The sequence below is a fragment of the Oryctolagus cuniculus genome, chromosome 4 (assembly GCF_964237555.1).
Source record: "Oryctolagus cuniculus chromosome 4, mOryCun1.1, whole genome shotgun sequence".
NCBI classification, from domain to species: domain Eukaryota; kingdom Metazoa; phylum Chordata; class Mammalia; order Lagomorpha; family Leporidae; genus Oryctolagus; species Oryctolagus cuniculus.
The window spans coordinates 34,949,028-34,964,035 of NC_091435.1; the positions used below are offsets into that span (position 1 = coordinate 34,949,028).

The following is a 15,008-nucleotide window of genomic DNA, read 5'->3' on the forward strand; positions in this document are numbered from 1 at the left end:
TTACTTGTTTCTCCACATTTGATAGAGTCTTCTTTCTCCATTTCTTTTGTGTTTTGGGAGATGTGTGAAAGTAAATCAAAAGCTGTAGCCTCTCTCTGGCCCTGAGCAATCCATTTAGTACCAGATTTCCTCTTTGATATCTTTTTCTTTGTCAACAGTTGATATTTACACACTTTCTTTCCTTTTAAATTATAGCTCCTCCACAATTTGTGGTTAGGCCAAGAGATCAGATTGTTGCTCAAGGTCGGACAGTGACATTTCCCTGTGAAACTAAAGGAAACCCACAGCCAGCTGTTTTTTGGCAGAAAGAAGGAAGCCAGGTGAGTGTGAGGCCTGTTTACTGACGTCTCTGCACTTCTCCTCTCTTTGGGGCTCCTTACAGTTTGCCTTGCTTCTGTTGTCATCTGTGTTAAATGTCTCTTCTTTGAAAAAAAAAATGAGAGAATTCTAAAACAAGCGGGTATCAGATGTTCCAGTACAGCATTCTTTATGTGCTAATGTTAACTTTACAAAATTCTGTGTCTTATATAAAATAGGTTCAAACCAGTGTAATGAAATTATTTTGAAAAGTCCAACCAGAACCTTTGTATCTATTTAAAATTCCTGAAAGTAAAGATAATTTTGCTTTTTTCCAGTGTGTTGCTTTGTATGATCAAGTGAGCTAATGTATATAAAATACTTATAATAATCCCTGGTTCCTGAAAAATAGTCAAAATCTATTTCCCTTAATTGACCTAGAATGTCAATCCCCACTCAGCATAAATGACTTTTAAAAAATCACTAATTTAGTCATGCTTCCACTTAAGAAGGGTATTTTTTTATTGTTGTTTTAGAGAGGAGATAACACATTGTGTACCAGAAAGAGCCAACACCTGTCTTGTTTTTGCAAATGCTTTGGTTTGTCCTCACTAGTGCAATGATATCTCTCAATTTCTGCAAAAAGCTTGTTGAATATGTTACATTAAAACTTGGCTAAAACACGGACAGGTGCTTAGGTTTGAGACAGTAAGTAGAATTTCCTCCTAAGTATAAATTGGAAATTATGCCCTTTGCCTAAGACTGTATCTGTGTGTTCCTGAGGAACCCATACTTTCGTTCTAGGCTCTGCAGAACTATTCCTGAGGATACATGTAGTTCAACAAGAACTCTACTTGTGTTCTCCCTCAGCACCTTTTGTTGTTAATCCATGTTCACTTTCAATGGAAGTCATTAAAAATTCCATGAAATCCAGAAACTTTGTCAGAGCTGGAAAATATGTTAAGATACATTGAGAGAAGCTACTGATTAGCACTCACACATGTCTACCTCACTAGAACAGCCTTAGAAAGTTTTGGTCCACCATCATATCTCATTGTGGGTTCTTATATATTCCTGTACCATCCTCAAGTTAGCATTTGGAACTCAGTTCTTTTTCCCTTCTACACTCCTCCCCACTGGAATCATTTCCTCTGTGCTATGGAGGAGATGAGTTGGTGATTAGAATTTAAGGGAAGATGGCACCTACTTTGTCCAACATCAGACCTGTTCCAGACCCTAAGTCCCAATTTTTTTTTTTATCATTTAGCAAGTATGAGATTTTTACTTAGAATTCCTTGACTTTTCAATTAAAACTTCATCTCATATAAAAGCATCCATGACTCCAAAGTGAGTGTGAAATCACATTACATAAACACAACCCTGAAGAAGAATTTGAAAACCATTTTCTTCATATGACTCTCAGTCTTTGTAGTTCTATTTACCTTTGCTGAAGCTCATTTTTCTTAATCTAAAACATGAAGATAAAACCCCTTTCTTTTAAGTCACGGAGATTACACAAATAAGTTGGTTTATATGTACAAATGCTTTTCATATTATGAAGTTGAAGATGCTGTGATGTACCTGCTAGTAAATATAATGATGTAAAACAGTTTGATTATTGCAAATTTATTCTTTAAATCCATCCATGTATTTAGTGAAAGCCATCATCATGTATCTTATTATAACATTTCCACATTGCATAGAGGGTATTGTATAAAATACATCTCGATCCTATAGTCCAATAAGCAGATGATATGCAAATGGGATACAGTATTTTTAAAATGATTTTGAGAAAAATAATGATGAAGTAGCATTCCTTTTTTTCTGTTGACAAATTGGCATGCAATTCTAGAGATACTGCTGCTCAGAGTTACACAAAGTTTCTATTTAGGTTTAGTTTGATTTAATTATAATATTATGTCTAGTTTTCTTTTCTTCACCATTTCCTTCCCATCAGAGAGAGAGGGACAGAGAACAGACTGAGAACAAAAAAAAAGAACTGCTTGAACAAATTTTAAATTTTCAAATCATGAACCAGGATGTTAGGAAAATAAATTGGTCTTACTGTCTCCAGCATCCAATTTTTGTAGTGATCTATGACTTTCCAGCGGTAGAAAGAGTTAAAAGCCTAGACTTAATGGTCCATATTCCTCAATAGGTGCTGATAATGCCAATTTGCACTAATAGGACAGCCAGGCACTTCAAGGCAAGAAGAGCTCTATGGAGTTCCTGGGTTTTGCTTGTAATCCATTTTCTTTGCTTATGTCATGCAAGCAGGGAATAAAGATGATGGGTTAACCTCAATCAAATGCCATTTTCCATGTCAACGAATCATTTAGAAGGTGGACTTATAATACATTGTAGAAAGGAAGAGATCCCAGGGAGAATTAAGCCCATCTGATGTATTAGTGCTATGTAAATTAGTATTCTAATGGCTAATTGTAGGAAAGTGCACACTTTGAGTTATTGTATCATTTTCAAGTGGCTTTAAAATTTAGACCCTTCTCTGTTAGATGGTTTATTTCAGTAATATATTTGAACTCCACAGGAGAATTAGCTTGTTCTCAAATTATGTTTCATATATAGGAAACGTCTACCCTTAGATAGGAATACAAATTTCAGAAGAGAGCAACAGCATTTTGAAATTATATTCCTGACAGACCAGCAAACATCACTCCTTTTGGAAGGAGTTTAATAACATGGTAATGTTTATGTAAAGTGGGCTTATAGTGTCACGCTTGAATCTAATAAAGTGGACATCCATCATGTTGCAATAAAGAGAAGAGCTTCTAATTAAAGTAGGACATCATTTGCAGGATTAAAGTCATTTAGCGTAATTGAAAAGTGTTAATACCCTATTTTATCCTCTTCCATTGGTATTACTTCAAGGGTAAAAACATTTTAAGGTGAAAATGTGTCTTGTGCCTTTAATTGAATGTTATTACCTCCTGATTGCAACTTATTGAAACTGTTTAATTACAAACCTGGAAAATTAATTACTATATTGAGAAACATATCCCAGAGGGTTATAATGTTCTTTTTTGTAAGTAAATACAACATAAAAATTGATATGTCCTTATTTATAATCCAGCTTGAAAACATATCTCAATATGATTTATTATACCCAAATGTTTTTCTTAATTGAACACTAGTAAAGCAACAGAGGTCACCCTCAGTAATGTTACTGCTCTCATGTAAGAACATTTAAACGTTTGTAATTAGACAGTGTATACAACTTAATAGGAGATATATAGTAAGCTAATCTTCACAACACTATTACGAAATTGTTTAAATTCACAAGTATATTTTCAGAAATGTTCTGCAGCTTCTTTTTAGTTTCAGTGATTTGTAAAATCTTACTTAGATTGCAGTGTTTGTTCATTGCTCCCCTTCAGGCTGTTACAGACTGCAGAAACCTTATACCAGAGGTACTTTTGGCTATCATTGTGTCAGTCTCAGTCACACACTTCTGAATATTTTTAGAAGTATTTAATTTAGAAGTATTTAGTTAAATTTAATTGAATCCACCAAGTATTCAAAACTATTATCAGAAGTTGTATTTTGCATTTTAAAACATTAATTTTTGTTTACTTGAAAGGCAGAATTAGAGAGAGAGAGAGAGAGAGAGAGAGAGAGAGATCTTCCATCTACTGGTTCACTCCCCAAATGGCCACAATAACTGGGGCTGTGCCATACTGATACCTGGAGCCCAGTGCATTTTCTGGGTCTCACACATGGGTGCAGGGGCCCAAGCACTTGGACCATCTTCCCCTGCTTTCCTGGGCACATTAACAGGGAGCTGGATCAGAAGTGGAGCATCCAGGACTAGAACTGGCTGCAATATGAGATGCTAGCATTGTAGTTTGAGGCTTAACCAACTAAGCCACAATGCTAGCCCTTATATTTTGCATTCTTTACTACTTTGAAGCTTATAAAGCATGAATATAGGTAAAGCATCAGTCTGGAACATCTCAGTATCTTAGGAGATATCAGATAAGCATTATTCTATTTTTACAGAATTAGAAATCATATTCCAAAGATATTAATAATTTAGTAGAAAGTCCAGGAGAATAAATTGTTGAGGTAAATACCTAGATTATTTTTTAAAGTCTTGAGACAAACACACACATACATACACGCACACACACACACACACACACAGAGAGAGTGAGAGAGAGATGCCATTTACTGTCTTTCTCACGAATTACTTCAGTGTCAAGAGCTGCCTGGACCTCAAGCTGGGAGCTGGGAACTGAACGCAGGTGTTCAGCACCCAGCTTCTGGAGCCATCACCTACTGCCTCCTGTGGTCTGCATTTGTGGAAAACAGGATTTGGGATCCAGAGTCTTGAATTGAACGCAACCACTCTGATGTGGGACTTGAGCATTTGAAACAGTGTCTTAACTGCTAGGCCAAACACAGAACCCAAATATAGAGAGTATTTTTCAGAATACAGGTGATTATCCCTTCAACTATAGCATGCAAACTTCTTGGAACATACTATTTTCCTATGATATGGGAAAAAAAAAAATTTCCCAGTGAAATCCAGTGGGTGTCATTTAGTTGTTTCAGTACTATGCATTTTTAAACACATGTACTTTCTTTTTTCTAGTGATTGTCTATTAATGTTAATAGTTGCTGCTCGCATTATTTTCCTTTGAGTAAGAACAGAATATTGATGAGACTCTTTGTTTCCATAGAACCTACTTTTCCCAAACCAACCCCAGCAGCCCAACAGTAGATGTTCAGTGTCGCCAACTGGAGACCTCACCATTACCAACATTCAGCGTTCAGATGCAGGTTACTACATATGCCAGGCCTTAACTGTGGCAGGAAGCATTTTAGCAAAGGCACAACTGGAAGTTACTGATGGTAAGATATTATTGTTACTAAATTTGTCTTATAAAAATTTTGACTCTAATTTCATGATGCATATTGACCATATGGATTTTCTGATTTGTTTATTCACTTAGCTCAATGTTTGTCTACTGAGTTTGAATCAAGGAAAGGTAAAAATTTTCTAATGGTTTCTGATTTTCCTAATTTAATTTCATTTTTTTCCCAAAGAAAAACATCAAAGGCTTTCAATTATATTCTTAAAAAATATAGGAATGCACTATCTTAAAGAAATGATATCATACTTGGACCAGTGTTGTGGCATAGTGAGTTACGCCACCCGGTCTACAGTGCAGGCATCCCATATGTGTGCTGTTTCAGGTCCTGGATGCTGTACTTCTGATACAGCTCTGCCATTGTGGCCATTTGGGGAATGAACCCAAAGATGGAAGATCTCTCTCTCTCTCTCTCTCTTTCTCTAACTCTGCCTTTCAAATAAAAAATCTTAAAAAGAAGGAAAAAATGATATGACATTTACTGGTGTTTAGAACAGTAATCTATGTATTTTTATTTAAACTTATACTGACATGATTTCTTCTAATACATATTAATAATCTTACTTCACTAGAGGAGGAGTTATTAAAATTAATATTATCAGTGAAACAGAGATGAATTTTAGTTAGCTAATCACATTATGACATTCTTATGACTTTAATTATACATTCACTAAGTTAAATTAATTAAATGCCTTCCAAAGTGCCAATGGATGCCAAAATTACTGTTTTTTTTATTTGCACATATGTCCTTGGAATCTCAACTGAGGCACCTACAATCATGGATTGAAAAGTTGAAAAGGATGTAGGGCTGTGCGTAGCGTGCTTTTTAATAGCACCTTTTTGTTACAACTAACGACTTGGGAGTTTTGGTATTTCATAAACATCTGAGCATAAAGTTGATCACTTTCTGTGATGTCTTAAATTGAACGTGCTTTCTTGCTCTCCTATATTCATGAGGAGTTTTGGTTTTGTTCTTCCCTCTACATCCCCCAGTGCTGGCTTCTGAGATATCAGAGCCTTAGTCGGTGGTCTCTCTGATTCTTTTCTGTCTGTGCTGGTGAAATATGATGTGCTTTCATGCAGTTCAAATTTACATGTAGATTAAAAGGTCATTTAAAATTAGTAGAAAGGTAGTACTTTTTAATATCTGTTCATGATAAAGCCTGATTCAGCACCATGTCAAGAATAGGAATAAATAGAAGAGACAAACAATGGCTGTGGGGATAGTGAGTCGTTGACATCTGCACCTGCTGGTGCTGCAGAGACTTACAGCTAGGGAACTGAAAGGAGAAGTCAGGTTCAAGGGTAGCAGTGATGAGAAATTCTTCTTTAGATGGACAAGATCTTTGATCTATCATACCTGCGTAGTTCTTTAAAGAATAAAAGGTAATTTTTAAAATCTTTTTAAAGTTCTCTTTTTTATTTTTTTAAACTTCTATATATTCCTCTATCAGCAAAAATCCATAGATACGTCTGCATGGAAAGTAAGATATTCTGGACAAAGTCCAAGTTTTATTCTGTATTAGTCTGAAACATTGCAAATATAATGCTTAAGATATCTACTGTCATCTGGCTCCTTATATTATTTTATAGAAAATAAACCCTGAAGTCCTTCTAAGTGAAGAAATTGTGTTTGAAAAGACAAACTGTGGCCGGCACTGTGGCTCACTAAGCTAATCCTCCACCTGCGGCGCCGGCACTCCAGGTTCTAGACCCCGTTGGGGCTCCAGATTCTGTCCCGGTTGCTCCTCTTCCAGTCCAGCTCTCTGCTGTGGCTTGGGAAGGCAGTGAAGGATGGCCCAAGTGCTTGGGCCCTGCACCCGCATGGGAGACCAAGAAGAAGCACCTGACTCTTAGCTTCGCATTGGTTTAGCGCGCTGGCCATGGCGGCCATTTTGGGGGTGAACCAACGGAAGGAAGACCTTTCTCTCTGTCTGTCTTTCTCACTAACTCTGCCTGTCAATAAATAAATAAATAAATAAATAAAAAGACAAACTGCTTGTAGAAAGCAAACAGTTGAATTACAAGAAGCAGTTTATGTGATTGATATGATTCATGAAACAGGTAGGTATTCAGAAGTATGTCCAATGCAATGAAAAGGAAAACATTTGAAAACTTAGTTGGGAAAGTATCACAAACAGTAGGCTTTATGGCTTTTCTGAGGTCCAAATTAAAAGAGAGATGATCAGGTTTAAATTTTCTGATGACTGTGATGGCTAAAATATTCATTCCTACATTGTTTTGTATTTAAGTAACCATCACAGAGTCTAGATACTTTTGTAGAAAACATTCACATGTGTAGGAGTGAAATGGACATTTTTTGATACGATTGTTTTTAGTCCTTGTTTATAATCCTGTGGAACTGTGGACTTCCCACTTGTTACTTGCTGAATATTATGGTTAGTGGTAAATTAAATCTGTGACTGTAAAGTGGATTAAAATTATGTCTTTGGAAAAGCTAATGAAAGGAAGAGAGGGAAGGGAGAAGAGGGTATTGAGGGAAAGGGGTAAGGAGGGAAGTGTGGTTGTCTTCTTGGAACTGTACCTATAGAATGCATGAAATCTTTACTTATAGTAATAAAAAACAAAAAACATATGGTGGAAATTAGAGTTGTGGATTTTTACAGTAAAGAAGTCCAGCTTCAAGACCCTAAATACACACACACACAAATAACTCTAAATGTTACACTGCCACATTAGATGTTGACTTCAGGTTCTATTCAGACTAGTCATTTTGATTTTTAGGCTTATTAATTATTTAATAAAATGAGAGCCATTATTTTCATTTTGAACATATTTTTGGTATGATTCAGAATAATCCCAGCCAACTGAAATTCCATTGTAGAATGCAAGCATATGCCATTTTCAGAGAAACAAGTGATTATTCCATCTACAGCAATGTTTCTGTTCCATTTTTGCACTGAGACTCGTTTTCTGGAAATATTTTTAATTCAAGTGTTCATATAAGATTGCTAGTGATGATGAGAGGTGCTATGTTGAGTGATAATTTTACTGATTATAGACTGAGCTAAGATATTTCAAATGTACTTGAGTTTCAAAATACTCTAAAAGACCTCATTAATTCATGGGCACTGTTCATTTCTTCTTTTTTTTGTCAGCTTTATCATTTTTTCTCCAAAAATTAGAAAATTACATTGAGAATTCTGTGAGAAGAACCAATAGAATCTAAAAGGACAGAGGAGGTGAAATGTATTTATATTGACAATAAATGTCATGGCGTGATCATATACGAACAGTTTATTGAAGATTTATAATGCATATTTAGAGAAGATCATGGAGCTGTTCACAGATCACTGGAAACCCTAAACGTTCATTTAACCTTTGGCCTTAGTGTCAGGGAAGCATGTGGTCATCTTTCACCCATCACATCCTTGAAACTGAAAATTCCTTCTGGCCAGGAGGTTTTCAATTACTTTATTGATCAAATTCATTCCAAAGATGATGAGCTACTACTCCTTTGGACAATAAAACAGAGAAGAAAAAACTAATTCGACAACCTTTGGCTTCATCTAATGATTTCAGTGATATGACAATAAAAAACAGTTATAAGAACTTACGTGAATCTGTATACCTATTTCATTTGAAACAAAGAAGAAACATCATTTAAGATAATGCAGACCAGTATTCCCACTAATTTGAAAAAAGATCATAACATTTTGTGCAGTGGTCTTTTTTTGACCCAAAAGGAATTAAATGCCATAAAACTTAGAAAGTTTGCCCAATTATTGCCAGATGTGTCAGAATTCCTATACTATCATGCTTCCACATTCTTTTAAGAGTATTTTACTTTGAAAGTGAAGAATGTTACCAAAAAAATTGGTGAAATTAATAGCTCCTTTTGTTTTGGAAATAAACATTTTTTTAAAGTTTTCCTTAGAGTTTTAGAATGATGTCATAGGTTTAGAGAGATTGAAGTTCACAATATCATGATACATGGAGGTCCTATGTTGTAACTTCTAATTAAAATTCAAAAGCTTTCTCATAGAAGGCTCTGAAAAGCCTGATTAATTTTAATGTTGTGTTTCCCAAAACTGTGAATGCTGATAAAGCTGGTATGTATAGATTGGGAAATAGATCACTGTATAAACTGGGGTTTACAGAAGCTCATGACCAAACAAAAAGAGCATTAGGCCAAGTGACTTTTTAGATTATGTAGATTGTAATACAAGATAACCTTTTCAGAAAAGAGTATTCTTTTTTTTTTTTTTTTTTTTTTTTTTTTTTTTTTTTGACAGGCAGAGTGGACAGTGAGAGAGAGAGACAGAGAGAAAGGTCTTCCTTTGCCATTGGTTCACCCTCCAATGGCTGCCGTGGCCAGCCCTCTGCGGCTGGCACACCGCGCTGATCCGATGGCAGGAGCCAGGTACTCTCCTGGTCTCCCATGGGGTGCAGGGCCCAAGCACTTGGGCCATCCTCCACTGCACTCGCTGGCCACAGCAGAGAGCTGGCCTGGAAAAGGGGCAACTGGGACAGAATCCGGCGCCCCGACCGGGACTAGAACCCGGTGTGCCAGTGCCGCAAGGCGGAGGATTAGCCTAGTGGGCCGCGGTGCCGGCTATTCTTATCACAATTATTTAACAGTAATTAAAAACCATTGTATGTGTTTTCCTTTCTGAGAAATATATATGCTTTTATGTGTTACACATTATATTATTTGTGTAATATATTAACTACGCATGCATATAGTAAATGGCATATTTTGGATAATTAACCGAGGTCTGTGATGAATTTTATAGAATATTTTCTAAGATAATCTTCCTTGGACCTGGATATGTAAATTTCATTCTCAGATGGTCTTTTAATGAGTTCTAGATGAAGTCTCACCTCCAACTTACTCCATATTTCTGTCAACCTTTTTTAATTATGCTGTACATTCTGGTGTGCTTCTTAAATCATTATTAAATACTTCTGAAGGTACTGAAGATACTGTTACAAAACAGTATTTCGTAAACAAAGAGCACACTGAACCAAAAGCTTATGAAATTATGGAAATATTACCCAGAATGAATATATAGGTAAACAAAGAGTTTGCATGTAAAATCTATTTTTGTCATACTATAAACACTGTCTAACTGGACTGCTTTTCTTTATCAGTTATAGGCACTTGTTAGATACACATATTCAAGTGATATGACTGTAATTTGAAAACTCAATATCATGAGTTTAGACATAAATTCTTCATTATCTAGTTTGTTAACATCAACAGAAATAGTTTAGATTGTATAAACACAGCACATAACTGGTGTTGTGAAGGGTGAAATTGTATATATATTTATAATAAAAGTAAAAGTGAAAGTTGAGTCTATGCATATGATGCTGCACAGGCTTTCACAAATATGCACATGAAAGAAAATGAGCATTTTATGACAGTTTGCCGTAAGTTATCTGTATTTTAGTTTTCATTTTAATAAAGTTAAGCTTTTAATATGATTATTTTCCAAAAATGTTAGAATTTATGCCAATATCATTTTAATTATCAGTAATACGGAATAAGCAATAAACAACAATATGGCCTTAGATAGCGTATACAGATGATGTGTAGTGTGAGTAAATGATCAATATCATCATATCATATGATCATATCAGTATATGATAGGCACAGAATATGCAGGGATAAGTTGTAAGTAGTATGTGTGTGGGTTTTACCTTACTTTCAGTTTCATATCTCAAAGCTACTGGATTTCATAGAAGTTAAAATATCCTGAAAATATCTTTGTCCTTTAGTTTTGACAGATCGACCTCCACCCATAATTCTACAAGGCCCAGCCAATCAGACACTAGCAGTAGATGGTACAGCATTACTGAAATGTAAAGCCACTGGTGATCCTCTTCCTGTAATTAGCTGGTTAAAGGAGGGATTCACTTTTCTGGGTAGAGATCCAAGAGCGACCATACAAGAGCAAGGAACGCTGCAGATTAAGAATTTACGGGTAAGTAATATACAGTTTCTATTTGGGTCTTCATCTTAACCTAAGTATTACCCTAGGGAAAAACTGGGGTGAACTGAAAATCTTACATTCCAGCATGATTGCTATACATTTTATACCAGGAAATATTTTTCATAGTTTTAAAATGATGCATTGAAATTAGAGGGAAGGTCATTGGACTTAGGTAACTCATAAATCCATGACAGACCTGGAAACTTCCTACTCCTGCATCTACTCCATATGTAAGCAGCCAATGAAACCAGCAGTCTCCAATACATGAAGTTATGATAGTAACAGGGTGTTTAAGATAATTTAAAAGTGTCAAATGTTTCCAATTTATTCTCATTAACAAAGAGTGTAGGAAAATATCAGTAAATTGGCTTGGCCAAGCATTTTTGTGAAAAAAATAAATAAGAGATGAGCCTGAGTATACAGGAGACAGTTTTGCCTTGTCGGTGGAAAAACTTAGATTTTAGATTAAATTGCAATGGAGTTTAAATTTCTTTTTTTTTTTTTTTTTTTTTTTTTTTTTGACAGGCAGAGTGGACAGTGAGAGAGAGAGAGACAGAGAGAGAAAGGTCTTCCTTTTGCCGTTGGTTCACCCTCCAATGGCCGCCGCTGCAGCCGGCGCACCGCGCTGATCCGATGGCAGGAGCCAGGATCCAGGTGCTTTTTCCTGGTCTCCCATGGGGTGCAGGGCCCAAGCACCTGGGCCATCCTCCACTGCACTCCCTGGCCATAGCAGAGAGCTGGCCTGGAAGAGGGGCAACCGGGACAGAATCCGGCGCCCCGGCCGGGACTAGAACCCGGTGTGCCGGCGCCGCAAGGTGGAGGATTAGCCTATTGAGCCACGGCGCCGGCCTTGGAGTTTAAATTTCAATCTGGGCCGGCGCCGTGGCTCACTAGGCTAATCATCCACCTTGCGGCGCTGGCACACCGGGTTCTAGTCCCGGTCAGGGTGCTGGATTCTGTCCCGGTTGCCCCTCTTCCAGGCCAGCTCTCTGCTGTGGCCAGGGAGTGCAGTGGAGAATGGCCCAAGTCCTTGGGCCCTGCACCCCATGGGAGACCAGGAGAAGCACCTGGCTCCTGCCTTCAGATCAGCGCGGTGCACCAGCCACGGCAGTGGCCATTGGAGGGTGAACCAACGGCAAAAAGAAGACCTTTCTCTCTGTCTCTCTCTCTCACTGTCCACTCTGCCTGTCAAAAAAAAAAAAAAAAAAAAAAAATTCAATCTGTAAACAAGAACAAGCCATGAGTTTTCTTTTAACTGAAATTTACATGATAATGACTATTCCTGGAAACTTAACCAGTTGGACATGGCTCAGGAGCCATGCAAAATAAAATGTCTACTTCTGAATATTGTATTAGTTATGTATACACTATATAACAATGTTAGCGAAAATATAACAAGTTAAAGCAACATCCATTGTCTCAGATTTTCTGTGAGCTGGAAGCCTGTGTGCGACTCGGTGGTTCTTCTCACTAGCAGCAACCAGGTGGCCCTTAGGGTGTGGCGTTATCTGAAGAATGGCTGGTGATTGATTGCTTCCAGGCAACAGGAGTGTCACAGCATTCATTTCATTTGGCTACTGAACTAACAGCGTCGGCTTTTTGAGGACTGTTTCCTGGAGGCTGTCTTTAGTCCTTTTCCATGTGGTTCTTCACTAAACTATTGGCTGCTTTCTCAAGTCAGAACAAAGTGTCTTCCAGCAAGGTGGGCACTACAGTGCTGTGTAACAAACTTACAAATGTGACAATCTGACACTCAGAAAACATTCCGTTCACCAGCTGCCAATCAACATGTCACATTCACGTTTGAGGTGGATTCCATGAAGTGTAAATGCTAGGACTGGGTGAACATGAGGACAGCTTGTCCTCTATTTGTTTCTTCTTTCTTTTTTTTTTTTTATATTTATTTATTTATTTGAAAGGCAGAGTTATAGAGAGGCAGAGGCAGAGAGAGAGAGGGAGAGAAAGAGAGAGGTCTTCCATCCGTTGGTTCACTCCCCAGTTGGCCACAATGGCCAATCCAAAGCCAGGAGCCTGGAGCTTCTTCTGGATCTCCCACATAGGTGCAGGGGCTCAAGGACTTTGGCCATCTTCCACTGCTTTCCCAGGCCATCACAGAGAGCTGAATCAGAAGTTGAGCAGCCGGGACTCGAACCAGTGCCCATATGGTATGCCAGCACTGCAGGTGGTGGCTTTACCTGCTGTGCCACAGCACTGGGCCCTATTTGTTTTTTCAACTCATTTAACTAAGGATGGCAAATCTCCCTATCTCCCAACCTCAGACATCAAATGCTATAATAAAGCAGGAGAGTATATTAATTAGATCATAAGTCTGGGCATCCAAGCCATAACTAAGGCAGCTGATGTCATAGTGTATGAAGAAAAATTTATTGAAAATTACTCTGTGCAAGAACCCTATTGGAATCTGGTGTCCAGGTAGAAATTGGGGACTAAGATGAAGCAAATCAACATAAAATAGTATTGTTTAATTTTCTCATTCAGAAGCCACAGAGGAAAGTAAAAATATTTTATGACATATTTTCGAATGATCAAAATTTGGAGAGTTCTTCTCTTAGGAGGAATATATTTGCAATTACATGTTAATCTGGTTGTTTATTTCATACAGTTACATATGCCAAAAAGAAAAATGCTTCCATTTTTGCAGCCACTCACACACACATATATAGTAATAAATGCTTCATTTATTATAACATACATAATTTAACTTTGAGACACAAGTATTTACTATTGCTCCAAGTAGAAAAAAACAAGATGCCAAGTTCAATTAAAAGAAAAATATACTGCTGTGCTGAGCCTGTCATTTTATTGATTGTAAATTAATTGTTAGCCTTCTTTGAACAAAATGGAAGTTATTAAAACATTCATGCCAACTGTCTTTGTGTAAATACTGTACCCTCTCTCTCTCTCTCTGGGCTGAAGGCAGACATGGGCCATGCAGGTTAATGTGTTTTCTCTGTGTTGTAGAGTTAAAGGGTGTACTTGAATAGTCAAGATCTCTAGTAGTGTTGGAAAGAAGCAATCGAACATGGGTACTTGTTGATGTCTAAGAAACTTCGAGCCCTGTGACAGGCTTCTGAGTGGTCTCTGTAATATGCCAGCCCCTGGGGGCCTTTCTGCCGCCAACAGCATGAGCAAAATAGCAGATGACAGAGTGTGCCAGACATTGATCTCTTTTTATACCATTAGTTTTGGACGAAAGGGAAAGATGGCGAGGCATTGGGACCCAGAAGAGACATTCTTTAAAGCCAAAGAGATGAAAAGGAATGTGGTAATAATGACAGTGATACGACAGTGCATTTGAACAGTGATATTTAGACTTTTAATACCACTTTTGGTGAAGTCCAAAATGAAAATGTTGTTCTTTTTCTGTAAGAGGATTGTCTCCAATGGGAGATAAAAATGGATTTTCCAGCAATCACTCATACAGCCAAGAGAGATTTTCTGAAGGTCGCATTCCTTTGTGTCCCACTATTTCTTTTTCAGTGTTTAATGCAAGGGGAAAAAAAATAACTTGATGTATATACTGTGTTCTCATAGTCCAGCTAATTGGTAACTGAATCTGTATCTTATGAGACGTGGAATATTGCAATACTCATTAAAACACACCTACCACCGCTAATGTCAGACTTGTATCTCCATACAATGACAAGGAGATACAGTTAAGAAGCATTACCTACCCACTCTTCTTTTAGCGTTTGCATGTAATAACAAGTGCTACATTTTAGTTCAACAGCTATAATAAAATGCAAATTCTTTTACTCTTTTGAGGACCGTATTCAAATGAACATCCCATTAGAATCCAACCTGGGCTCATTATATTTAGTTTGTGAGTGATGCTTCT

The 15,008-nt window shown here is 37.2% G+C and overlaps 1 protein-coding gene across 29 annotated transcripts in view; it reads left to right on the forward strand.

Annotated features, from left to right (window-relative positions):
* The window catches only part of ROBO2 (roundabout guidance receptor 2), a 1,427,252-nt gene that overhangs the window by 1,310,891 nt on the left and 101,353 nt on the right, over positions 1 to 15,008 (forward strand). For all 29 annotated transcript variants that reach the window (XM_070071923.1, XM_070071922.1, XM_051859424.2 and 26 more), the window contains 3 exons: positions 196 to 320; positions 4,998 to 5,169; positions 10,935 to 11,140. In XM_070071923.1, the coding sequence (XP_069928024.1) occupies positions 196 to 320; positions 4,998 to 5,169; positions 10,935 to 11,140 (503 nt within the window). The remainder of the gene's footprint in view (positions 1 to 195; positions 321 to 4,997; positions 5,170 to 10,934; positions 11,141 to 15,008) is intronic.